A 25,522-nucleotide genomic window follows, 5' to 3' on the forward strand; every position below is an offset into this window, starting at 1 on the left:
TGTGTGTGTGTGTGTGTGTGTGTGTGTGTGTGTGTGTGTGTGTGTGTAAACTTTTGCAAGTTGAAGTGAATGTAGGTTAAAGCCAAAAAATGAAATATCAACTCCCTTTTCTTCCATGCCAGGCTCTGAGCTCATAATGCTGGATAAATAATAAGCTACAGTTCATTGACCTGTTCCAATATTAATGAGCTCATCAATTTTTTTTCAACATCACAGACATTCTATCCTTAGAAAATGGTAGAGAGAAAGTCAACATTACCATTTCTCTGCTAGTTTAAGCCTACATTGGTGCCACAATTTTAGAAATTAAAATGTCAGGTGTATTTATTTTGATATTTCCTAGAGACATCCAATTTTGCATTTCAGAGACTTTTTAATATCCTTTTGTGTCTCCGCATAAACCAGTTACCTGTGTCAAAAACACTGAAATCATTTGTACATCTACTTTTCCCTTTATTGGCTATGTTAAGAGTATTTACCTGTGGGAGCTATAAGAATTCCAAGCAATTTAGTGTCTGGCCAAAAGTATCACATTTGCACATGATTTCCTGATGAATAACTTGTGTGCGGCTAAGTAGCACTTCATCAATAAATGTTTTCCTTAGCTGCTCTGGGACAGAAACAGCACATCCCCTTCTGGCCCAAATGCTGTGTGGATTTATCCTAAGTAGCTGAATGACTCTAGGTAGCGTTCTACACCCAGGCTATTAGGACATTCTTTGCTACTCTCGGCTGCTTACCGAGACCCTGTTCTCCAGACAAATGAGGAAAGAAGGGCTTGGGCAGCTGTCTAGCTGGGTTGAGGAGCAGGCACAGTCCTGGCAATGTGGTGTGTGTGTGTGTGTGTGTGTCTGTGTGTCTGTGTGTGTGTGTGTGTGTGTGTGTGTGCGAGTGTGCGCGCGCACACACTTCCACTTCCACCTGTGCTCCATTGGTACTTTCTTTTTTTAATTAATTTTTTATTGATTACAGTTTATTCACTTTGTATCCCAGCTGTAGCCCCCTCCCTCATCCCCTTCCAAGCCCACCGTCTGTCCCTCATCTCCTCCATTAGCACTTTCAAATGGTCAACAAACGAGGATCTTCAAGATTGGAAGATGTTTTAAAAGTGAAAAGTTTGTAGAAAAAAATTTATAGAAATTCCCAGAAACTCCTCCAATCATAAGGTATTTCCATATTTTCCCCAATATTTTTTCCAGTGTTTTTAAGTGGTAAGAACCTTAATAATAGAGGAATTCTGTTTGCTGGTTTGCCTCCAGGGTCCTATTCTGCTTCCCACCTGGGATGGCACTAGCTACAGTCAGATGAGCTCTCTTGCGTCAATCAGCAATCCAGACACTGTCCCACAGATGCACAGGCAATTCCTCACTTGAGGGTCTCTCTTTCCAGGTGTGAAAGGTGACAGCCAAGATGAGCCCTAGAGTAAGATGGTTCAGCCACGTGTCTATTTCCAGTTACCCGAGAACCTCCATTTTGTTTTCTGCACTAACTGTATTAGTCCACCAACCCTGTGCAAGGGCTTCCTTTTCTCCAGTGAGTGTGCGTTATCTTTTATCTCTCTGACAACTGTCACTCAGGTAGGAAGGGTTATCTCATGGCTCTAATTTTCATTTGCCTGATACTCACTGACGGTGAACATTTTTTGATCTGTCTTTGTCATTGTGTAGGCTTGCTTTAAAGAAAAGCCTGGTTAGGTCATGTGTCTATTTATTAACTGTATTATTTTCTTGTAATTGAGTTGGGTTTTTATTTATTTTGCCCATTAGACCCTCATCAGACTCATGGTTTACAAACTTTTTACCAAGCTATGAAATATTGTCTCGCTCTTACAATATGCCTTTGCTATTCAGTGTGACTCAATTCCATGCTTATGTTCTAGAAGTCACATTCAAGAGAATTCTGTCCAGACTATTATTCAAGAGAACAGCGCTCCTTCTCTCTAGTAATTTCACAATTCCAGATGTTCCATTTTTAGTTCTTTTTGTTTATGGTGTAAAGAGATCTTTGCACATGTATGTTTATGTGCTGCTTGTGCATATAATCTTGTTCACATGAACTTGGATATACATATTTGTGCATGTCTGTGAACATGTGGAGGCCAGAGGTTAGTGTGGGGATTTTTATTCTCTTTTTTATTGTTTGAAATTTTCATATATGCCTACAATTTTTTTTATCAACTTCCCCATTCCTTTATCTCCAATTCATCCCCATCCTCCCTCAATTCCTTTCCAAAATTCCTGTACCCCTAAAAAGACAGCAACAATGGAGGAGGGGGTGTGGAGAGATGGCTCAGTGGTTAACAGCACTCGTTACTCTTCTAAAGGTCCTGAGTTCGATTCCAAGCAACCACCTGGTGGCTCACAACCATCTGTACTATGATCTGACACCATCTTCTGGTGTGTATGAAAACAGAGCGCTTATATACATAAAATAAAGAAATCATTTAAGACAACAACAAAACACCATGTCCACTAAATACAACCATTATGAGCATGGACACAGGACCACACACTAGAGCACAGTCAGTGTCTTATGAGACACATCCCTGAAAAAGATTGCCTCTTCCCAGAAGCCATGAACTGCCGGTTGGTGGGGGTGGGTCTTCATGAGGCCCTCCCTCTCCAGGAAGGGATTTTTGCTGGCTTGATCTTGTGCAGGAAGTCACAGACGCTGTGAACTCATGTGTCTTGTCATGTCGGACAAATACTGTTTTACTGCAAAAGTCCCCTGCTTCTTTCTGGCTCTTGCAATCTTTACATGCAATCTTGGTGGTCGCCCTGGAGCCTCGTGGGGAGGAAGTGTGATAGATTTCAGTTTAGAGATGAGCACTCTAGGGTATCTCATTCTGTGCCCCCTCAACAGCTGTGGGTGTTTGTCTCATTTAACCACCATTTGCTGCAAAAAGAAGATTCTCTGATAAAGGCTGAGAGATGATAAAGGTTAGTCTATGCATATAAAGACAAGGACTTAGGGGAAGTTTAATAGTCTTTCCATTTAGCAGAATATGATTAGGTCCTGCTTAGCACCTATGAACTGGCCAACCATGGGTTTTTGACCCAGTCAATGGCGCTAGGCATAATTTTGCTCTTGTGGAGAAGGAAGTCTTCAATTCCATTAGAAAGTGGTTGATTGTTTCCCATAACCTTCACGTAGAACCGGTGGCATACCTGGCCAGATATTTTTATTCTCCTGGATTTCGCAGCTGGTGACACTATTGATGACTTTTCTTCACCTGTTTCTATGAAAGTCTGAACTATAAAGCTTCCAAATCAGTACCAGCTTCAATTCTCCATGTTCTATGACTCAAATATATGGTGTCTTCAGGACCAGGGTCTTTATCATCAGTTCCACAGTAACCAAAGCAGGGGAAACATCATGTAATGTTTGGGGAGAGGTGTCCACAGGATCTCACCAGTGAACATCTTGTAAAAGAGTAATCCATACCTTGTACTGTAGTGTTATGGTGTGTGGGAGAGGCCTTTCCTCCCCACCATAAGCTGATTCCATCGGAACTCCCTTTACATACAAATACAACTTTAGCTATCGTTATGTATAGATGGATATAACCAACCAAGTCTGCTTAGTGTTGCTCATATATACGTGTGTTTAGAGCTGATCTCACTGGAACGGAATAACTCATCAGGGCCCATGACCCCGAGGAAAGCTGATTTTCCTCTCTCGGGAACCACTGACTGCCTGCAGCTCTCCATCCAGGGGTGGGGCCCTGTGCAGGTTTCCTCAGCCGTGCTGGCGTGTGGGCCACTGTGGTCACCGTGCAGGCGCTGTTTAGGCGACCACGTTGTTCAGATTTCAAGAGTCTATTCAGAGTCTATTTCATAGGCATCACGTATTACCTCACTGCGGGTGTCCTGTCTTCTGGCCTTTACAATCTTTCCGTCCCATCTTCCACAACTTTCCCTCAGCCTTAGGTATAGCAGTTTCATTGCAGACATTAGGAAACAGGCACCCATGGCCACTTATTTTCTGTACTATTAACAGTCGTGGAGCTCTGCTGCAAAAAGAAGCTTCTCTGACTACAGGCAAGAACTACACTTACGTGTGGGTGTGGAAATAGGAGTCAGTAGTCAGTAGAGTAGTTAGGACTTACGTTGGTTAAGGGAAATGTCAGTAGGTGGGTCTCCTCTAGGGTCTATGACCTTTCCAGCCACTGGCAGGTGGTTGGGTTTATAGCACCTGGCATGAATTCCCTCCTATCTATCAGGTCGTAAGTACAATTATACTGGTATTTGTTAACCCCAAGTAAGATGTGCCATTATTGCTCCACTGGGGTCAACTTGCCAAGCCAGTAGTTTTTGCAGGTTTTACAGCTCGGTAGGGCTATTTATTTTCTCCCTTGGTCTTCTCCTTATCGTTTGAGAAAGGCTTGCTCAGTGACTCTAGAGCTCATTGATTGGGTAAGCTCAGGGATGGGCTTCTCTGCCTCACTGCTTCAGACTGCAGATATGGAACCAAGCATGTCTGGCTCGTCCACAGGCTCCAAGGATCCAAACGCACACTTATGTAACCAGCCCTTTACTGGCTGAGCCGACTCTCCCGCCAATCAGCACTAACTTTTGCAAGAATGAGTCAGGTTAGCAGCAGCCACACATTCAGAGCTCGAAAACAGACACAAAAAAAGCTAATTAGACAGTGGTTGCTCTTGTTCCGACACGGGCCTGCCCCAGTACCTGGAAATGCCTGCCTGTGCCTTTGACTGGCAAAGCACTCTGCTCTTCTCTGTTAAATGAATTCCTTCTAAACAATAACCTCATCATGATCCACATCAGAGGGGACTGAGAACCAGAATTCCCAAAGGAGAATTAAAACACACTCCACAATGTCTTCACTAAGTTTTCTGGGATTCAGGAAAACATTTTTTTTTCTAAGAAACTCTGGCAGTTTTTTGCCAAAAGCATGGCCCTTAGAAGAGAGAAGCTCATTTTTTCCTCACAAGATTTTCCTCAGCTCCTTGACACCTTTAAGACCATCCATTCAGAAGGCTTTTCTCAGAGTCTCAAAATCATGCAGAAAAGCTGTTTTCCATGCTGCCTCACGGTTATGAGGCAATGCCTTTTTTTTTTAATTTACAAAGACATATGTATAATGTCAAAATAAAATGGAAGGCAAACATTACACTTGCATGATTTAATAATGATTAACATAAAATTTGAAAGCATAATTGGAATGGAAGATATATAAAATTAAGTTAAACTTATATAACATTCTTCATGCATTTAAATATCTATCTCTGGTGATTTAAGCATGTGAAATAATTCTTATAAACAGCTAGAAGATATTATATTATGAATTTTTTTAAAGAAGCCAAAAAATAATGGATGTTTATTTAATGTAAGTAGAAGGCAATTTGACTTTTTTCTTTTTTTTAATTCTTTATGAATTACACTTTATAATTCATATATTATATGAATATATGATATTCATATATCATATGTTGTTCCTCCCTTCTCCCCTCCCAATCCTTCACTTCCTCCCCCATCTGCATGCATGCCCCTCCCCAAGTCCACTGATAGCTTATGAAAGAAGTGGGAAACAGTAAAATCTGGAGAGGACAGGAACTCCACAAGGAGAGCAACAGAACCAAAAAATCTGAGCACAGGGGTCTTTCCTGAGACTGATACTCCAACCAAGGACCATGCATGGAGATAACCTAGGACCCCTGCACAGATGTAGCCCGTGGCAGTTCAGTGTTCAAGTGGGTTCCATAGTAATAGGAACAGGGACTGTCTCTGACATAATCTGATTGGCCTGCTCTTTAATCACCTCACCCTGATGGGGGAGCAGCCTTACCAGGCCACAGAGGAAGACAATGCAGCCACTCCTGATGAGACCTGATAGACTAGGATCAGAAGAAAGAAAAGAAGACCTCCCTTATTAATGGCAATACCTTTTAAATAGCAATACCCTTGGCCGATCTGGCCAAAGATATGAAAAAGAAGAAAACATGAGGTAGTCAAATGTTTCTGTCTTGTTTTTTTACCCGTATTTTTAGACTTCAGCTGTCCAGAAGGCTTCAACATAGCAGCAAGGAATGTTAATCTGGGCTGTGACAACCTATTTTTCTTTGCCTCATCTTCCATTCAAATATATATATATATATATATGTGTGTGTGTGTGTGTGTGTGTGTGTGTGTGTGTGTGTGTGCGCGCGCGCGCGCGCACACACATCCCAGCCAATGCCTATCTCAGCACCTACAATGGGTAGATGCCATGTATGACACTTGTTTCAAGCGTGGTTCTCAGTCTTGAAAATGTGGCAAAGGACTTTCCTCCATGCATTGTGCAAGTTGAGGCTTTTCAAGGCTCAAACCACAGACTCCGCCATCGCCCCTCTGCTAGCCAGTGACACAGGCTGGAAGTGAAGCTAGACCAAGCTCTTTCCAGCACACTGAATGAAAATCGTAAAGCACACACTAAGGTCAATACCTGCTGTTGGCCACACCAATCCCTACCCCGCCTCCAATACACACTCAGCAGACCAGTCAGTGATGCTCATGAGGTCTAGGCTTATGTCCTCAGAATAATAAGACCTTCTCCTGTGAGTGCGCCCATGACAACCACAGGGCACAGGGCTCTTAAGAGGCGTGTCATAGGCTTAGGAGGAGACTACATGGGTTTAGAAAATCATTCCCGCTAAAGCGGCAGACGTAGCATGGGAGGCTTTCATACCTTTAAGTACTTCACCAGCTTCTGTATCTGCCAGTATTCTGAAGGCAGGTCCGCGTTGGCTTCCTGGCGGTGTTCCGTAGGTTCCTCATCCTCCTCACTCTCTGAGGAGCTCTCACTGGCTGTCTCCTCAATCTTCTCGCCGCCCTTACTAAGAAGAGTAACAAGTCCACAGTGTAAGGTACGGTGTGTGAGCAGGACTGTAACACTAACACAGCCACAGAGGAGCTGCACATGACAGCTACGTCTTGTGAGCCTCAGAAGGAAAGCAAGGTTTCCACACACTTGCTGAAAGAAACACTGGCAAACTGCATTCGTTACACACACACACACACACACACACACACACACACACACACAGGCACAGGCACAGAGAGAGAGAGAGAGAGAAACCAAAATAAAACAACTCACCTGGAGCAAAGTCACTGCAGAGCTATAAAAAGAGATGCATCCAAAACAACCACAGACAAATCTAAATGTTTCAGTAACCCACAGAAATGTAGGGAAAGCGCGAAAGCCATAGAGACAAACAAAACAGTGTTTGAGATGGCACGTACGCCTTAAAGACCAATTATTACCCTGGGAAATGGAGGAATGCTTGGCTAGAACTGGTGACATCCTGTGTCGTGATTGCTGCGCTCCTTACAGCAGGGGGTAGATTTACCCTGCCACACCTGAGTAAATGACACGCACACTGAAGCAATGTTCACGGCCTCGTGTTGTGTCCGTACCGTGTTGTCACCGGAGAAGCTGGGTGTGAGATACCGAGATTGCTGTCTTATGCAGCTTCCTATGAGCCTATGATTATTTCAAAGGTAAAAAGCTATGAAAGTCCTTAAACGCATTGAATGCGTTTATTATAGTGAACCGAAAAGTAAAGCATCTATACAGTTCAGGGTCTGAAGAACTGTGCTTTCGCCCTCGCCCAAGGGGGCAAATGTTGCCATGAGAATCTCCCGCCCTCTTCCTGTCACCACTATGAAGCCTCCAATGCAAATGGCCAACCCTTCTCATTATTGTGTTTCTTTGTTAAACTGAAAATCATGCCCAGTGTTCATAGCGGGCCTTGTGTTGATTGTTTTAATCGGAAACCACATGCGTCCCTAAGTGACTGGAGGGGTCATCAGTAAACAAGGAGCGATCCAGACAATGTCCCAACGTTGCTGGGATGTGAGCGCTAGGGTGAGCTGTGAGTGGCAGCTCCACTCAGTTCTCTGCCTTTGCCTCAGATGGGCCTTTGTCTTAAGAGTCAGTAGGGAGCAAGCCCTCCTTCCTTGTGAGCCACGTAATTGCATTAGAAGCACAGCCTGGGATGGACGTAGAGCGACCCATCACCCTCACCCTTTGCTAACTAGTAATCATGGGTATGTTAAGTACCTGTGGGCCCTGGTATAGTGCTGAGGGCTGTAGCCTGCACGGCAATTGGGTACTTTGTATGGGTGGCCATACCAACGGAAACATACCGAAGTGTCTGTGCCCGGCTTGAGGAAACAGATGTTGACGACCTTTCTTGTTTTCCTTGTTTTTCCTCATGGCTATCCTTCGTTGAGCTTTTGTGGCTACATAAATATATAACAAAACAGAACTTTAGTATGCTGCGCTGGCAAGCAGGACATAAAAGATGGAGGTACGGACAGATGTCTCAGCACTTTCATGAACCCGAACAGTGCGCTTCCCTGACAATGATTAGCACACTCTGGCCTCGCCTCACACTCTCAGTGCCTGGGCCATCTCCAGGCACAGCCTCGTGTCTTATATTCTGAAGAAGCGCTGTGTGCTGTTTGGCTATGCTAGTTGTGGTAGGGTAAACTTGGAATTCCAGACACCAAGTTCAAGGCAAGCTTGGGCTTCGGTCACCATCTTAAAGCAATAATAATAATAGTAATAATAAAAGCTCTTTGTCCAATGCACTGTGCCGCAGGACCTCTTCACAGGTCACCATGGCTAAGTGAACCCATCACCCTACACATCCCCTCAGGTCTCAGTCACAGAGGCCTTAGTAGGCATACTTTACCACAAGTTCCTGGCTTTAGGCATCTAGTGCGCCCACTAGGCTCTAAAAAAAAACCAATTGTTTACAGATTTTGGACTAAAATTTCTAAGACCATGAGTTTTAATCAACCATTTCCTCTTTGTAAGTTGCATAACTCGGCATTTTGTTAGGGTGATGGCAACATGGCTAATCTGCTCTAGGAACTTCTGGCAGCCCCAGAGTTTGAGCAGCAATGACATTCACACCCGTGAACATTGTACGTGCATGAGAGTGTTAAGGTGTGTGTGAGAGAGAGAGAGATAGGGAGGCATCTACACATGCATGCATATTCCATACGTGTAGGTGAGCACGCGTGCGTGCACGTGCAGGCCTCAGAGGACAAACCTGGCTATACGTAGCTCCTCAAGCACTGCCACGTTCCATTTGCAATCCGGTCTCTCAACGTGGAATCCAGCACTCGGACTACGCGTCCGGCAAGCTCCAGGTAATCCCCCCGTCCTCAGGACCCCAGCAGTGGAATTACAGGGACATACCGGTATGTCTGCCCTGTTTTGTTTTTGCTTTTGAAGTTCTGGGAGTTGAAGGCAGGTTTTCATGCTTGCAAGGCAACCACTTTATTGGCTGAGCCATCTGCTGAGCCTTAAGTAGCAATATTTTTTAATCTTTGCTGGCTTTATCTATATTAGGTTTAGTATGTGTAGTGGGTTGTTTTATGTCAGCTTGATACAAGCTAGAGTCATCAGAGAGGAGAGACCCTCAGTTGAGGAAAAAGTCCTGTAAGATTGGGTTGTAGACCTGTGGGACGTTCTTCTTAATAAGTGATTGATGAGGGAGGCTGGTGGTCCTGGGTTCTGTAAGAAGCAGGCTGAACAAGCCGTGAGGAGCAAGCCAGTAAGCAGCACCCCTCCATGGCCTCTGCGTCAGCTCCTGCCTCCAGGTTCTCACCCTGCCTGGATTCCTGCCTTTCTGTTTTTATTGATGAACTGTTGGATGGAACTGTAAGTGAAATAAATCCTTTCCTCCTCAAGTGGCTTTTGCATGGTGATTCATCATAGCAATAGTTACCATAACAAAGATAATATCCCAGTATCTACTTTACATAAATCTGTTAATATTGCTGAGACCACATCCTTTTTATAGTGTAAAGATCTGCTTGCAGAACTATTGCTATGAAAAAAAATTTCCTGATGAACTCCATGTAACTGTAATCATGAAATTCCCCTTACCCCTACATTTTCATGTTCCATGTTATTTCTCCATGTATTTTAGCATCTTTTTTTTTTTTGTCTCATACTGCTGTTCTTACTCACCCATTACACAAAAGTAACATTTTTTTTTCTCCTCCCATCATGGTGGTTCAAACACAAGTAGTCTTACTGCTACATCTTTCCATTTAGGATACACAAAGAAGGAAAAAGTAATCAGACAGAAAAGACAGGGAATACATGTGTGTCTAATATGACACACAACTACAGGAAAAGTTAGGCAAATACATAGCGATTAAAGACATATTTAAACAACCACATACTCTTTGTAATCAACGGTTGCTCTCCAGTTTAAGCTTGGCTCCAGTCTCTTGGTCATGTGACTTTTCCCAAAGCTAATCTGGCTCCTTTCTGAGACAGTTTTACTCTTCTCTGAGACAGTTACCAATGATGGAGTATTTTCCTTGGGTTTCTCAAAAACCTGTTTATCCTTCTGTTGCTCCTCAGCAAATCTAAGCTCCTTTATTTAAAAGAGAGAGAGAGTAATGGTTACAGTGACATCATCTCTGAACTTCTCAGTTCATCCTCACTGAGTAGGTTCTCATCACTAACGACTTAGCGCCATCTGAAGATAGGGATGAATAACTCAAACGCATCTACCTGCTGTGGCTTAGCATATCGTTTGAAAAAGGGCAATGTCAAGACCAAGACCTTAGAGTCAGGCAGGGAGTAATGTGATGTTTCTGAATTCAGCTCTATGGCAGCATGCATAGACCTACATACTCTTCACCATCTCTTGGATTAAAAACAAAACAAACAAACAAAAAACAAAACTCCCCCCAAAACAAAACTCCATTCCTGGGTTGCCCAGGACACATCACATGAAAACTATACAAATCAAGAATAACAGAAGCATCTTGAAAGTAACCAGAACTAGAAGACATATTCTGGACCTGTAGAGATGGCTCCCTAGTTAAGAAGGGGTCTCAGTTACCTCATAAATGGAATTGAATTGACAACCCAGACATAAATTCACATACCTATGGATACCTGATTTTTTTTTAATAAAGAAGCCAGAAATATACATTGTAAAAAGGAAGAGCATATTCTGCAAATGCTGTTGGTCATACTGGATGGCTACATGTAGAAGAATGCAAATAGATACATTTGTATCATCCTGCACAAAGCTCAACTCCAGATAGAAGAACGGCAACATCAAACCAGATACACTAAAGCCTAGAATGTGGGGAATAGCCTTGAACTCAGAGGCACAACAAAAGACGTTCTGAACAGAGCACCATTAGCACAGACATTAAGATTAACAATTGATAAATGCGACCTCATGATACTGAGAAGTTTCTGCATGGAAAAGGATGCCATCATTTGGAAAAGGCAGCAGACTAAAAAACGAGAAAATATTTTTACCAACTCTACAGTTAATAGAGGGCTAATATCCAAAATATATAAAGAAAATTTTGAAACAAAATATAAAAAAACAACCTAATATTTAAAATGGGATATAGATCTAAATAGAGAATTCCAAAAAGAAGAAACTCAAATGGCTGAGAAACACTTAAAGAAATGTCCAACATCCTTAGCCACCAGGCAAATGCAAACTACTTTAAGATTTCATGTTACACCTGTCAGAACAACTAAGATCAATAAAACAAGTGGCAGCTTATGCCGGTGAGGTGTGGAGTAAGGGAAACACTTCTCCATTGCTGGTGGGAGTGCAAATGTGTGCAGCCACTGTGGAAACAGTGTGGCAGTCCCTCAGGAAGATGGGAACCAAGCTACCTAAAGATCCAGCTATACCTTTCCTGGGCATATACCCAAAGGACTCTGTCCTACCACAAAGAGACTTGCTGAACCACATCCATTGCTGCTCTGTTCATAATAGCCAGGTTTGGAAACAACGTAGATGTCCCCCATTGAGAAATGGATAAAGAAAATGTGCTACCTTTATAAAATGAAGTATTACTCAGCTCTTTTTTAAAATGACATGAAATTTGTAGGTAAATGGGTGGAACTACAAAAAATAAAACATTCTGAGTAAGATAATTCAGACCCAGGAAGATAAATATGGTATGTATTTACTTACATCTGGATATTATCTGTTCAATAAATGATAACCAAGATACAATATGCATAGACAGAGGTTTCAAATCAGTGAGCTAGATTTCCAACTTCAGAAATTCAATAAGGAAAGCAAATATATCCTAAAGAGAGAAGAAACAAAGAAAAAAGAAGGAAGGAAGGAAGGAAGGAAGGAAGGAAGGAAGGAAGGAAGGAAGATGATGTAAAGAGCACTAGTAAAATAGAAATCAAACGCAGAGAAAATTGGTGATACTCTTAGAAAGCTGGCTAAGATGGGCACACTTCCATTCAGATGGGTTAAAACAAAACAAGACAAACAAATGTGGGCATGAAAGAGGGTTCACCACAGCAGACCTGCGGACATCCAGAGTTACACAACATTGTACTCAATGCCCGTTCCACAAAACAGCCTGCATGTCTATCAGCAAGTGAATGGATAAAACCATGTGTGGAATATCCACACAATAAAATGATAGCCATTAAAGAAATAAAGTAACAAACTTGTAATACAAACACTGATGAATCTCAGAAACAAGTTGACTGAAGTTTATTATATCCTTTTAATTAAATGAAGTAAAAAGCAAAAACAAAAAAAATCTCTAAGGGCAGAAATCTGAAGTGGTTATCTGTGAGAAAGAAAGATGAAATCAAAGTCAATATTAAGGTACTTTCCAATAATGATGAGAATATTCTCTATCTTGATCAGGGTGCTCCACAGATATTTATCCAAATCGCATGCAACTTTACATGCAAGATCTGTAAATTTTACTATATGAGAATTGTGCTAAATGTTCTTTTTGAAAGGATATGATTAAATGTACATACTGGATTTCTGATTCTAACAAGATAGACTGGGCCTTCACTATTCTCAGTCTGAAAACCCCCACAAAACTCCATTCTTATCAAAGACAGATGACGCACATCAAAATAGCTTCAACAGCACATGGTAAATGGTTCTCATGGGAGAAATACACAGAAAAGATTTTGGTGCAAAGTGCAGACTTTTGGAGCTCAAAAATGGAAAGACTTCAGTTCTGGATGCGGCATGGAGCTGACTCTTCAGAGGCTGTCTCAAGGCCATGATAGATGTCCCAGAGCCTACACCTCAATCCCAGCCCTCCTGCTGGTTCTCAACCTCCCTAACACTGAGACCCTTTAATACAGTTCCTTGTGTTGTGGTCACCCCCAACCATGAAATCACTTCCATTGCTGCTTCACCATTGCAATTTTGCTACTATTATGAATGATAATGTAGATATCTGATATACAGGATGTCTGAAACGTGGCCCCTGTGACAGAGCTGCTCTACCCCAAAGGGGCTATGACCCACAGGTTGAGGAATGCAAATGCACATCAAAACGTACTTTTTTCTTCTTCTTCTCTATTCTTAGAGGAAATGAATTATTTTCATCGTCACAACAACCAGAGACACTTCAGACTTGGTAATACTCAGGTATGACTGAAGTAGAGTGAGGCCTGAGCCTACAGCAAGGGCAGGCCCTTGAGGTGAATCCCTGAGCCTTGAATGTCACAAACCCAAGAGCTGTTTCCTTCAACCAAGGTTTATATTCCCAGCTCAAACATCAGATTAGCATTGTCTGGAGATTTAACTACCATGAGTGACGCTCTCTAGCACCGTGTGCTGGGGACTCTTGGGATAAAGTGCTTCATTGTTGGGATGGGAGCATAGCACAGGTCTGGATTAGAAGCTTAGGCAGAAGAATCCTGAGTTGAAAGCTCGCCCTGCCTAGTAAGATCTTGCCTCCAGAAACAAACTAAACCAAAATCTCCAGCGCTGATGGGCAGCGAGAGGAACATGAACATAGCAGGATGGCTTGGGGGTGGGGAGCCTGAGCCCGGAGCTTTCACACTGTTAAAAGCAAGAGGGAAAAGTAAGAGGGAAAGGAAAATAACAGAAGTGGGTGTAATGGTTCCTTTGGTGTCTGCCTGCTTGGACTAAGTTGTCTATTGCTTTTGTTACATTGTACTTAAACACAGATGTGTAAGTAGCCTTAGCACGAAATGCCACTTGAACCAGTAGAGTCGGAGCAGGTTGCACTCTGTAGGGGAATCTACCTCACCTGGGAAGTTGAAGCTCTAAAGAAGAAAGACTGAGATTTCCCAGAGGGGTAACTCTCTCTGAGCTGCCAACAGAAAACCTTGCCTGAGTCTCCACACCACTGTCTCCTGAAAGTGAGGCTCCAGACACGATTTCTGTGCATATCTGTACTCCAGCCCACGAGATTGACCTGACTCTGCATTTCAGACTTCCTTGTCCCCCAAAACTGCAGAAGCCACTTTCTGAAACTATCTCACCCTCTCCCCACCCATCTTTCCTTTTCTTCTTTACTTTCTCTCCTTTCTTCCCTCCCTCTTGGACTCTATCTCTGGAGAACAGGGAAATGCAAAAGCGAAAGCTTCTTTAGAAACAACTATCAGCAGTACATTAAGAGAGAAGGTGGATTATTCAGCAAATGGTTGACAAAGTTCATAAAAACACTGAGAATGGGAAAGCAGTGTCCCAACACGTAACATTTACACTGCCCTTCTAAGGCTCAGGGAACACTGCAGAGAAGGGAACCAAGAGTGTGAGAGCCACGGATGTCAGGAGAAGGTCTGCAAATATCTTTGGAACGTTACACAGACATTGCAAACCAGACTGCACAACAGCAGCTGCAGTTAGCTACTAAGGAGCCTACGCAAGGTTAGGCCTGTCAACAAACAATCACAGATCAGGAGGTGCTGGGGGGGGGGGGCCCAACCCTCTCTGTTGAATCAATTGTTATGGCAACTAATGGATTCTGGGGAGGAATAGTCATTATCTTTAGCTGTGTTCCAAGCAGTTGAGCCCACCAGGTCCCAATGCATAGTTCCAATTCTGTGGCTACTTGGAAAGTTAAAATCAGTAGGTCACAAAACAAGATGAAACCGGGAGGGAACTGTGCAATGAAAAGTGTTAGGATGACAGAGGTGGGGGGGAGGCAAAAGACGGTGGGGTAGAGTAAATAGAATGTTCTACATACATGCATGGCATTGTCAATGAACAAAGGTAATCAATTAAAATAATCTCATAAGAAAGCTTAAAACTTAAAGATATGTACAACATTTGAAAGACAAATCAGGTGTTTTCAGAATGCCAAGCCAGAATGTGGTAGGATGAGATAAAAGAAAACAGAGGCTAGGCTTCAGAGGCCTGCCAGTAACTCACTAAGATTCTTTCAAACAACATAAAGTACATGTTGGAGAGGATACGGAGGAAATAAACTCCTTGTACATTCCTGTTGTAATCTAAAATGTTACAGCTACTTTGGAAAAGTTTGGTGTTTCCTACAAGAATGATAATAATTCCCACGTGACCCAAAATTCCACTTTCAGGTGGCCACCCAAAGGAGTACAAACTCAAGTGGATTCATGTGGACTGGTGTTCATGGGGTAGAAAAAAAGCCCAATTTAACATGTGTGTGCACTGGTTAGTTTTAATTGTCAGCTTGGCAAAATCTAAAGTCACCTGGGAAGAAGGTCTACAGGAGGAATTGTGCAGACCATAATGGCCTGTGGGCTTGTTTGTGGGAGATTGTTCCATTAATTGAGGGGGAAAGACCTGCAGTGTGAGCAAGTCATTTCCTGAGCAGGAGACCCTGACATGTGTGGGCGTGGGGAGAGCCAGCTAAGCACTAAAAGCCTGACTTCTTCTCTCTGCTCCTGATTGGGCGTGTGACCAGCCGTTTGAAGTATCTGCTGTCTTCCCTGCAATGACGGGCTGTGATGTGGAACTGCCAGCCAAAATAAGCCCTTTCTCCCCCCAAGTTGCTTTTGTCGGGAGTATTTTCTCAAAGCAGCAGGAAACGAAGGACAGCATGCATGTAAATGGAATCAAATGAAGCCATAAAAAGAAATGAAAATCTAAACATGATAGGTAAGACAACATGCTAAGTGGAATAAACCAAATAAATCACAAAGGTCACATGCCCATTAATCTGATTCCTCTCACATAGATATTAAGTGGGTCCAATGATTGCACTGATATGAATCATCTAGAATGGGTAAATTAGACTAAATTAGTGTTCACCAGAAATCATAGGTAGAAGGAAGAATAGAATGTTCTTGCTTAACAGGTATATGCTTTGAGTTTAGAGCAACAAAAATATGGAAAAAGCTATAAAAAGTCGTAATCAAGTAATATAAAAGAATGACCTGAACTTACCTGTTTAGACATATTCTCTGAAAACATTCGTGATTTGTCCTTTAAACATGAAAAAAGGTCTTTGTAAACTTCACCTTGTCTCTCATAATTAATTTCCCCCTCGTGGTCTGTTTTTCCCTTTGGGAGAAATGGTTCAATGGAATGATTAACACAGTAGTCAATAAAGCAGCAAGATCAGAATGCCACGGCCTATGAGTACATGCTGATGTTTTCTTTTGTTTTGACAATTTCATACAATAGGAGTTCGTTTTAATCATTCTCATTTCCCACCCCTATCAATCCTCCCTACTTCCCTACAAACCCTCATCCATGGTCATGATTTTTGTATTGGCTAAAGGGGTCATGTGGCAGCCTGTGTGATGATGTGTATTGGCAAGGCCCTTTTCCCTTGACTTAATTTCATTATCCATCCATCTGCCTGTTGGTATAATGTTCTTTTGAAATGTATACATCTTACCCTTGTTCATTCAAATGCTGATTTCTCCCCCCCCCTCTGGTTTCAATCTGGATATTGCATTGTGATACTTATACTAAGCATCCTGTCTCAACTTTGTGTAAACAGGCCAAAATAAAGCAACTAGATACAATGTTGAGCAAAGAGAGGGGAGGAGCCAGAGGACAGGAAATGAGTGGGAGGAAAAAAGGATGAGGGAGAGCTGGGAGAGAGAGCTGGAGGACAGTTCTTGGAGGACATGGAGCATGAACCAGACCTAAGATTTCACAAAAAGCAAGTATATGTGGTAAAATCTAAATGTTAGGAAACTATGAGGGCTTGGAGGTTTAGGAGGGAGTAACTATTGCCCAGCATTGTGTTCTAGGTTAAATAATAAATCCTAGTCTCTGTGTGATTTGGGTATACAGCTTTTTAGGATTAACAGCAGCATTACCAGAAGATATATCAATAGTAAATATTAATTGTCACTTACAACATCTGCCTCTCACCACATTTGAGTACCTCTTTTACATATGTAGAGCTTTGCTTGCCGACCACTGAAGTCCTTACTTTCCTCTACTGTGAAAACACATATGACTTGAAGAACCTTAACTGATGACATCACAAAGGGACTAAGGCTTAGAACTTCACTAGAGAAAATTCTGTGTCAGAGGCACACTTGTGGTTTGCTCTGTGTGCAGTGGATTGCACACTGAGTTCATTTTCTAGGGAAAACATCTCTAGAGAACTTAATGTCCCTTCTTCCCCCTGCCTCTGCCTTTAGTTCACTTCTTTTTCTTCCATCCTGCATCAGAAACACACGACTATGCTGTCTTTAATGTTTGGAAATTAACAAAAGTTTTTTTTGTTGATTGTTCTCAGTTTTTGAGTTTTTCCTTTAAATCTGAGAGGGGTACTTAATGTTTCCCAATATAATCTTGACAGAAACAAAAGCTGCTTGATCCTCTCTATAAGGTCAAAGAAATCATTCTTTTATTTTCTTTTATTTTATTCTAACTAGAACATTTACTTTTCTAAAATATCAAACAAATCAACAACCAGAATTATAGCCTACATTCTCTTTGCAGAAATAAATCAAGTTAAATGTTAATTAAAAAAAGGCACTCAAAGGTGCTAGTGGAGGACTCCAGTGGGCCATCCTAGAGGTGGTACCAGGATCCTGAAATCAACACAAGCAAGGTGTAAGACCTGTTGGCCACCTCCTGTGACAGTGGGGTTCTCAGTCACTACCCGGATCCTCCTTGTGAGTCCCAAATTCACACTGAAGGTCCCAACCGAGGTGTTGCTGAGGAAGCAGCTGAGCCCCTCCTGGCTAGTTCAGTGACTCAAAAAGAGCAAGATTCACATTGTAGCCTGGGTTCTCAGTGGTTACATGCTGTCTATCTCTTACCACAGAGGCACCTATCCAAACTTCCTTTGGGATCCTTGGTCTTGGGATCTAAACTCGGTTTTTGTTTTGGTAGGTTGGGTTAAGTTCAGACAACAAGGATCAAAAGAAAAATGTCCCTCCTCCTAACGTGCCCGCCCTCCCGGTGGGTCACAGGCTTTTGCTCCAGGTGCATGGCTGGTTCCAATGCCCAGTTCCTCATATCCCTACAGGCTCTATGAGATGTGGTTAGTGAAGGACAAATGCTGCCCCCTCACAGGCTCAGGTCTACCACCTCCTGGGGCACCAGCATGAACTGGACACTATCCACTCCCCAGGCATGTGCCTGCTTGTCGACACAGTCCAAGCCCCGTGGGAAGCAGTGCAGTCTAGAAGGAGCCACTCCCCAGCCGCCTGGATCCCAGCCTGCTGCGGCTCTTGCTCCTAACTTCCCTTGCCCTCTCTCCCTTGCCCTAGAACACTCAGGATGGAAGCTATGGTTGTTACTTCAAAAATTGCCAATTTTTTTTCCTTTTGGCCTTTTCTACCTTCAATTGTGTGTGGCTAAACCTGGGAACGGATTCTGTTAGCAGTCCAGGTTGGAGAGGTGGGAAGAGTTACTTCTGTTTCTTCAAAAACTGGCTCCGTGTCATGCAGTGACAACCACCATGCCTGGTTCTAAGATGGTTTGGCATTTGCCCAGACGTGTGCTGAAAGCGTTGGGGCTTCAGTCTCAGAGCAGAGCTCCTTTTTCCACCATCATCAGGACACAACCCATGACACGAGCCACCCCCACACACTTCCTTAAAGAGCACTCACGCCATTTAAAAACACCCCTTCCACGCAGCAGGTAATGCACAGGGTTTCCACATCGTGCGGCTTCACCATCAAGTAACAAATTTCTCCGTGAATCTGTCTCCATGGTGGGGCACGGCACCCATTTGAAAATTCATAATCTGAAAACAGTGATGGTTAAACCATAAGTAGGAGCAGTTCAGTTCTGTGAGGTGAAAGTATATCATCAGCAGATCTTATGGGAAATGAGAGAGTGCATTGTCTTGAAGATTCCAATGTCTGGAATGCAACTATGGAAAAGTGTTATGGACACAGTTATGAAAATATAAGTGACATCAAATGAGCCTGAGAAGACAAACCTGAAGTGTACTCAATCGACTCCAGCACTGTGTGCTCCCCTTTTCCTGAGAAACGTTGGAGCAGCTCAACATCTTTCTTAAACGTTGCTGGGTTCAAGCAAATCTCTCTGAAACAAACATTAAACAATAAAGTACTTTGAAATAGAATCTAAAGGAAACGAATACATCCCGCAACATCGGGGATGAGGCTGCCTGTTTGCAATTAATGCTGAAATTCCTTTTAGCCATGTTAGAATCATGTGACATTACTGGCGGAAATGTCAAGAAATTTACATTGGCCAAGGTTTTATAGAAATAAAGAGATCATGACTCTTTTATTTATTTGGTGTCTCTGTGTGTGGGCACACACGTGTGCCATGATTCATCTGTGAAGGTCATAAGACAACTTGTAGGAGTCACTTCTCTCCCTTCGCCATGGGATGGGACATAGGTGATCAGGCTTGGCAGCAGCCACCTTTCCCTGCTAAGCTATGTTGCCTGCCCTCAAGAGTTCATTTCATAACAATAGTACCATATTCCTAAAATGTACTAGAAATGTGATCACAGTTTGTACTACACAAACGCAATATTCTATTTGTGCTATCACTTAATAACGTGTAATTATCTAAAGAGTCTTTGAAGATAGCCAGGTGTTCAATGCCTTCTGACCTGGAGACAACCCCACTAGACTGTCCTGGCAATAGTGACTAGAATTGTTTTTGGAACTTGTGTAAATAAACCCAATAGAATGGACGTTTTGTTCCTGTAAATGGAAATGTTAACTCTACAGCGGTAAATGCTCCCCTTTCTCTTGTATTTCTAAGGGGCTGAGAGCACTTGCCCGGCTGCATTGGAGATATTTCTCAGACACTCACAGTGAGATGTGCTTTAGGGAGTGGTTGAGCAGATTCAGGTCCAGCTGCTTCAGCAGGATGGCAATTTTCCTTTTAATATATGACTTACTATCTTTTGTGAACATATCAATGATATTTATGGTACTGGACTCTTCTTTTATCTCACCATAATCGGAGCCCAAGATTTTCACTATAGGGTCTCTGTTAGCTGACAAAAACATCAACACAAATAATAAAGATTACCCCATGTAACAAATACAAAGACCGAGAAATCCCACCAAATTCTCCTTCATTGGGTTCCTTGCACTCAGCTTTCCTCTGGCCAAGCTTGTTAGACTTCCTCCCTCCTCCTGAAAGACCACGGTATTAGGAGCTGCCTCACACCTCTTCCTGTGTTCTTCCCCGTATCATGTCAGCCGTGTGCACCCTCTCCTCAGTAAGACCAAAGCCAAGATGAGCTCCCTTCTTTGACTGACTGTGAGAATTTGTGCGTGGCAGATACATTCAGTTAGCATGTTCAGAACTGGTTTGAAGAGAAGTCTACCCCTAGAAGAACCACTACTCAAGCTGTGTGTACCTGTGTCTATGCCTGCCATTCTTCCTCGTTCCCAAGCCCTGTCTTTCCCCAGCAGGCTTCCTTCACTCTATAGGTCTGCTACAGTTTTCCACCTGCCTGAAGGGGCTGACTTCTCCATGCGTTTTGGTGCACACCTCTTGAACCTAAGAGTTGGGAAAGTCAATGTTGCCAGCATTTGCATGTGTATCAAGGCTGTGAAGGACAAGTAAAAACTCGTGGCAAAAAATGATGCAGACGAGAACCGGATCCCAGTGATGCAGAAAACAGAGTTTGTAAGTATAAAAACAATACAGTTGAGAGGAAAGAAAATGAAGGAAAACTTTGTTTAGAATATAACATTCAAGACAGAAATCTGAATATACTGGGATATGGAGAGACAATGTCCATGAGAATTCTAAAACTCTGACTTGATTGACATGATAACTCTGCAACAGGAAGTAAACTATACCACAGAAGACTGCCTGGAGTGGTCCTATGTGAGAAAAATACAGTGACCAGGGACCAGGCCACTTCTCAAGCACTTCAGCTTACCCACTTTGCAGCTGGTGACTAATAAAGATTTTATTCTTCATTTCCTATAATTTGTTTTTTTTCTTCACAATTTATTCATTATCTATCCCGATGAAGTCCCCTCCCTCAACTCCCCCAGTCCCACTCTCTCTCCCTCTTCCCCTCAACTATTTCCCCAACTCCACTGAAAGGGGGAGTTCTCCACTATTGCCATCTGTCCATAGCTTGTTAAGTCTCATCAGGACTGCTTGGATCCTCTTCCTCCGTGGCTTGATCATCAGGGTCAAGTGATCAAAGAGCAGTCAACTGAGTTCATGATAGAGGCAACCCCTGCTCCCCTCAGAGATCCACATGGAGGCTGAGCTGCCAGTCAGCCACATCTGAGCAGAGGGTCTAGGTCCTCTCCATGCATGGTCCTCTGTTGGCACATAAGTCTCTGCCTTCATGCTTGCATAGTGCTCTTACCTACTGAGCCATCTCTCCAGCCCTAATGTCTTTATTTTTTTTAAGAGGACCCTCTCACCTCACATAGAAGTAGGCAGAATTCAGTTACCATGTTCTTGGAATCCACTGGTCACCTAGTCTAAACCCACAAAAGACATGGGATACATCATTGCCCATGAGTGGGCTTTCCTCCTGATGGGAAATGTACATAACACAAGCTTAAGAGGCAGCCAGTCAGGATTTTTCACATTAGACACTTACAAATGAACAGAAAGAAGTTAGTGTGTATCATGAGTGAAAGGAAAACTTTCCCACGGAGCTAAATACACACAGTTACTCACAGAAGGCTGAGATGTCACAAACAGAACATGCCGAGAGATGAAAAAAGGAACATATGAATGGCCATTGCCTCAAAAAAAAAAAAAGAAGAAGAAGAAGAAAAGAAAAAACAGAAAGAAAAGAAAAGAAAAAAAAGAAAAAGAGCTTACATCTCTCTTGGAGGAAACACAGTGCCAAGCACAGCACTGTATGCCACAGGGAGGGGGACTCAAGCTGGTCCCTGTAACACATGGCCGAGCATGACCCTACACACCACAGGGCACGGGGCCTTCCGGAAGCCGTATGCTAAAATGAGAAGCCCACCCATGACACATCAGGTTTTCCTTCTGAAGCAGAAACTGGATGTGAGTATTAAGGTGGCTGAACGATTCTCGTGGTCCATATGACTTTTTATCTTTTACATGGTAGGATTTTTTTTCAACAGAATATAATTAAGGCCTCCCCTTTCCCCCAAGATTGTGTCTTCAAATCCCAAGTGGAGAGTGCATATCACCTTCAATACAGGCTTGTGTCTCTTGCAGCTTGTTGATTTTGTCAAATGATAACAACTGTGACAGTAGCCCAAAGCTCCTGACTTTGATATGAGGCATACAGAGAAGCAGCAAGGGCTGTCCATCTTGGTCAACCTCTTCTGACCGAACTTCTGCTTCACTACGGAATGGGATGAGATGAAAGCCGAAGTTACCTTCCCGCCAGAAGACTTTACCATGAAGATACTTAGAAAGACTATCCCTGGAGTCTTCAAGAACTAGAGATGGCTCTGACTACAAGCTCTTCCTTCCCCTCCACATCTCATGCTGTGACTCAGCCCCCAAGCTGGCAGCGGCCAAGATGAGCTGTCAGCCTCCCAGGACATTGTCCCCACAGTTCCTAGAATTTGCTCTGGACTCAGTTAGTCAGTTGTCAGCTTTGTTTCTCCAAGGATGTGCTTGTTTCTGGTGTCTTTTGAAAAGCTCACTGGTCCCACCCAGACACTCACACTTCAAGGTTTCCAACGTTACTTCATTTGTGAAATCTTTACGGCACAGTAATTAGTGGTTAGGAATTTTCACATCTATTTTGAGTTCATGAACAGAAAGGCAAACTAGAACCACTCTAAATATCGTAATGCAGTTTCTTTTGCCCTTAGCATCGTAGCTAGTTTTTCTAAATAAACTTTCCTGGTCAGATATTATTAGACCTTGGGATTTCAGTGTTTTTACCCATTTTTAAGGTTTGGGCTTTTGTTTTGGTTTTTGTTTTTAGGTTGGGATTTAAGTATTTTAAGAGTTTCAAAAAAATGGGCATGTTGACACATACCTTTAACCCCAGCACTCAGGGAGGCAGAGGCAGATAGATTGCTGTGAGTTTGAGGCCAGCCTGGACTATAACATGAGTCCAAGATAGCCAAGCCTACAGAGAGAAACCCTGTCTCGAAAAAAAAAAAAAAAAAAAAAAAAAAAAAGCCAAAGTTTCATGAGATACATTTCTATCACTTGCAACATAAACTAAATGTATTTTTTTTAATTAGGTGTTGCTTGCATTACGTTATTACATGCTGGTATCCCTGAGAAGGCCCTTGCATGTGAAGATCCGACAGTCTATTCGAAGCCGCAATGTGGGGAAAGGGATGTAGACGTATCCTGATTAGCCAGAAGGAGAAAATCCGGCAGATCCAGGTTATTGGCTCCTGGTGCTGTGTTAATCAGTTTTGGGCACTTAACGAAATTCCTGAGATTATCAGCTCAGAACGGGAAAGGGTGTTTGGAGCTCACAGCGTTTAAGGCTCTAGTCCAGTGGTTTGGCCCTGCAGCTCTGGGGGTGCAGCTAAGGGCAGAAGCACAGAGCAGCTCAGATGCCACACAGCCCAGGCCGGGGAGTGTTAGGAAGAGGAGGGGCTGAGTCCTGACCTCCCTATCCGCTGATTGCCTCCAGCGGCCTGACTCTCAGTAGCCCTGTCTCTTCAAGGCCCTTCCACCTTCCCACTGCACTCCCCTGATGAGCAAGGCTTTTTCACATGAGCCTTTGGGACACACACACCACATTACTGTGTCGTTAAAATAAAAACAAAGAGATCAGGAAACTTCGGGAGACAGACTAACAGCCTTCCAAATACTCCCCTTAGGATAAAAGGAGATTCGATTGATGGATAAGCAGGTGGACTAACAAAGATTTTGACCCAGGAAGACTGCACTGCCTCTGCGCTGAGATAAACAGATTGTAAGAGTCCTCACAGGAACAGAAACGTATAGACCACACAAGGATGGAAGCTGATTTGACAGCTATGTATGGCCACAAGCCAAAGAATGGAAAAACCTTCCAGGATCTGGGAAAGGAAAGAACACATTCTCCTAAAGTCTCCTAGATGAATGTGCCCTTATCATACTCTGATTTTTTTTTTTTTTTTTACCCTGCAGATTCATTTTAGACTTTGTTTTCCAGAACTATGCTAAACTTTATGTTTCATTTAGTGATTGGTTTTGTGGTCATTGGTGGCAGTGACAAACAGCTACCACAGGGTATCTGTCAGTGTGGGTACTGCCTGGTACCCATGGACCCTGGCTCCACTCCAGCCTCTCAAACAGTAACTGCATCTAGAAGATGGTTGGTGAATAGCTACCTGGGATAATTGAATGCCCAAAATGCTTGTGTGCTTGGCTATGACATCTGTGAAGAAACTTTTCTACACAAGCTCCTGGAATCATCTTTAGGATGAAGAACACTTCTAAAGGTGCCTCACATCAAGGCTTGGTCACTGAATACTAAATAGATGGCCACAGGGTTGAGCTATGGGCTGACTGAAAGCTAAAAGCATAAAGTCGCAGAACTGGGGAGAATGAAACTTGTGGTGAGAACTAGGAAAGGGTTGGAGGGGTCCCTCGCTGCTCACCAGTTGAAGTTTATAATTCAGCAGAGAAGGAAGAACTCCATCACCACAGGATGCTCCTTATGAGGCCAACCCTTCATCCTGACGACTCTACAACTGGGCTCGCACCTGTAGCATTGTTCTCTGCGGACCTCACATGGTTCCAAACCTCAGGTTCTTTCTCTAACTCTTCATGCCTTCAAAACCCACACCACGTGGGAAAATCTCACACATTGCCAAGTTCAGCATCCAGAAGGAGGTGCAGCCTTGGCCCCTCGGGACCAGAGCTTCTGTGTGCTAACCCTGAGCAAATGGTTCCCAGATTGCACTTCTGTGAAGTTGGTCTCCTGTTAACCAATGCTGACCGTTTAGGGGCAGCTAGCCATCGACTGCCCCAGTACACCAAAGACTTCAAATTAATGAGGCTTGTCTCGTGTCAATCACAAGCGAGTCTCCTGCCCCAGCTGACCAGAATCCACAGACTCTACATTCAAAATAGCACAGAAATGTCCCCAGTAGTATTTTAGGGATACTCAAACATTCCCCTGAAACTTCATTAGCCTCCACCATTTGCATTTCTCTAAATAGTCTTAATTTTCCAGGCTTCTACAACAGCTCTGAACACTCAAACAGCTTTTCCAGCCTGAAGTTCCAAAAACTGTCATCTTCTTCCCACAGTAGTCCAAGGGATAAAAGCCAAATGGCCAAGTCCACACAGCAATACCCTATGTTCCTGGTACCAATTTCTGTTCTGCTTTACTTTCTGTTGTTGTGAAAAACTGACCAAAACCTACCTGGGGAAGGAGGGGTTTGTTTG

At 43.1% G+C, this 25,522-nt stretch overlaps 1 protein-coding gene across 1 annotated transcript in view; it reads right to left on the minus strand.

The window, feature by feature from the left end:
- The window catches only part of Odad2 (outer dynein arm docking complex subunit 2), a 146,391-nt gene that overhangs the window by 118,117 nt on the left and 2,752 nt on the right, over window positions 1-25,522 (minus strand). The window contains exons 2-9 of the mRNA XM_055629327.1: window positions 22,354-22,511; window positions 20,012-20,198; window positions 19,158-19,264; window positions 18,823-18,959; window positions 16,184-16,300; window positions 10,206-10,402; window positions 8,148-8,243; window positions 6,688-6,835 (exon numbers count right to left, since the gene is read on the minus strand). Coding sequence (XP_055485302.1) covers window positions 6,688-6,835; window positions 8,148-8,243; window positions 10,206-10,402; window positions 16,184-16,300; window positions 18,823-18,959; window positions 19,158-19,264; window positions 20,012-20,198; window positions 22,354-22,511 — 1,147 coding nt within the window. The remainder of the gene's footprint in view (window positions 1-6,687; window positions 6,836-8,147; window positions 8,244-10,205; window positions 10,403-16,183; window positions 16,301-18,822; window positions 18,960-19,157; window positions 19,265-20,011; window positions 20,199-22,353; window positions 22,512-25,522) is intronic.

Source organism: Psammomys obesus, unplaced genomic scaffold (assembly GCF_907164565.1).
Source record: "Psammomys obesus unplaced genomic scaffold, mPsaObe1.curated_primary_1811, whole genome shotgun sequence".
NCBI lineage: Eukaryota > Metazoa > Chordata > Mammalia > Rodentia > Muridae > Psammomys > Psammomys obesus.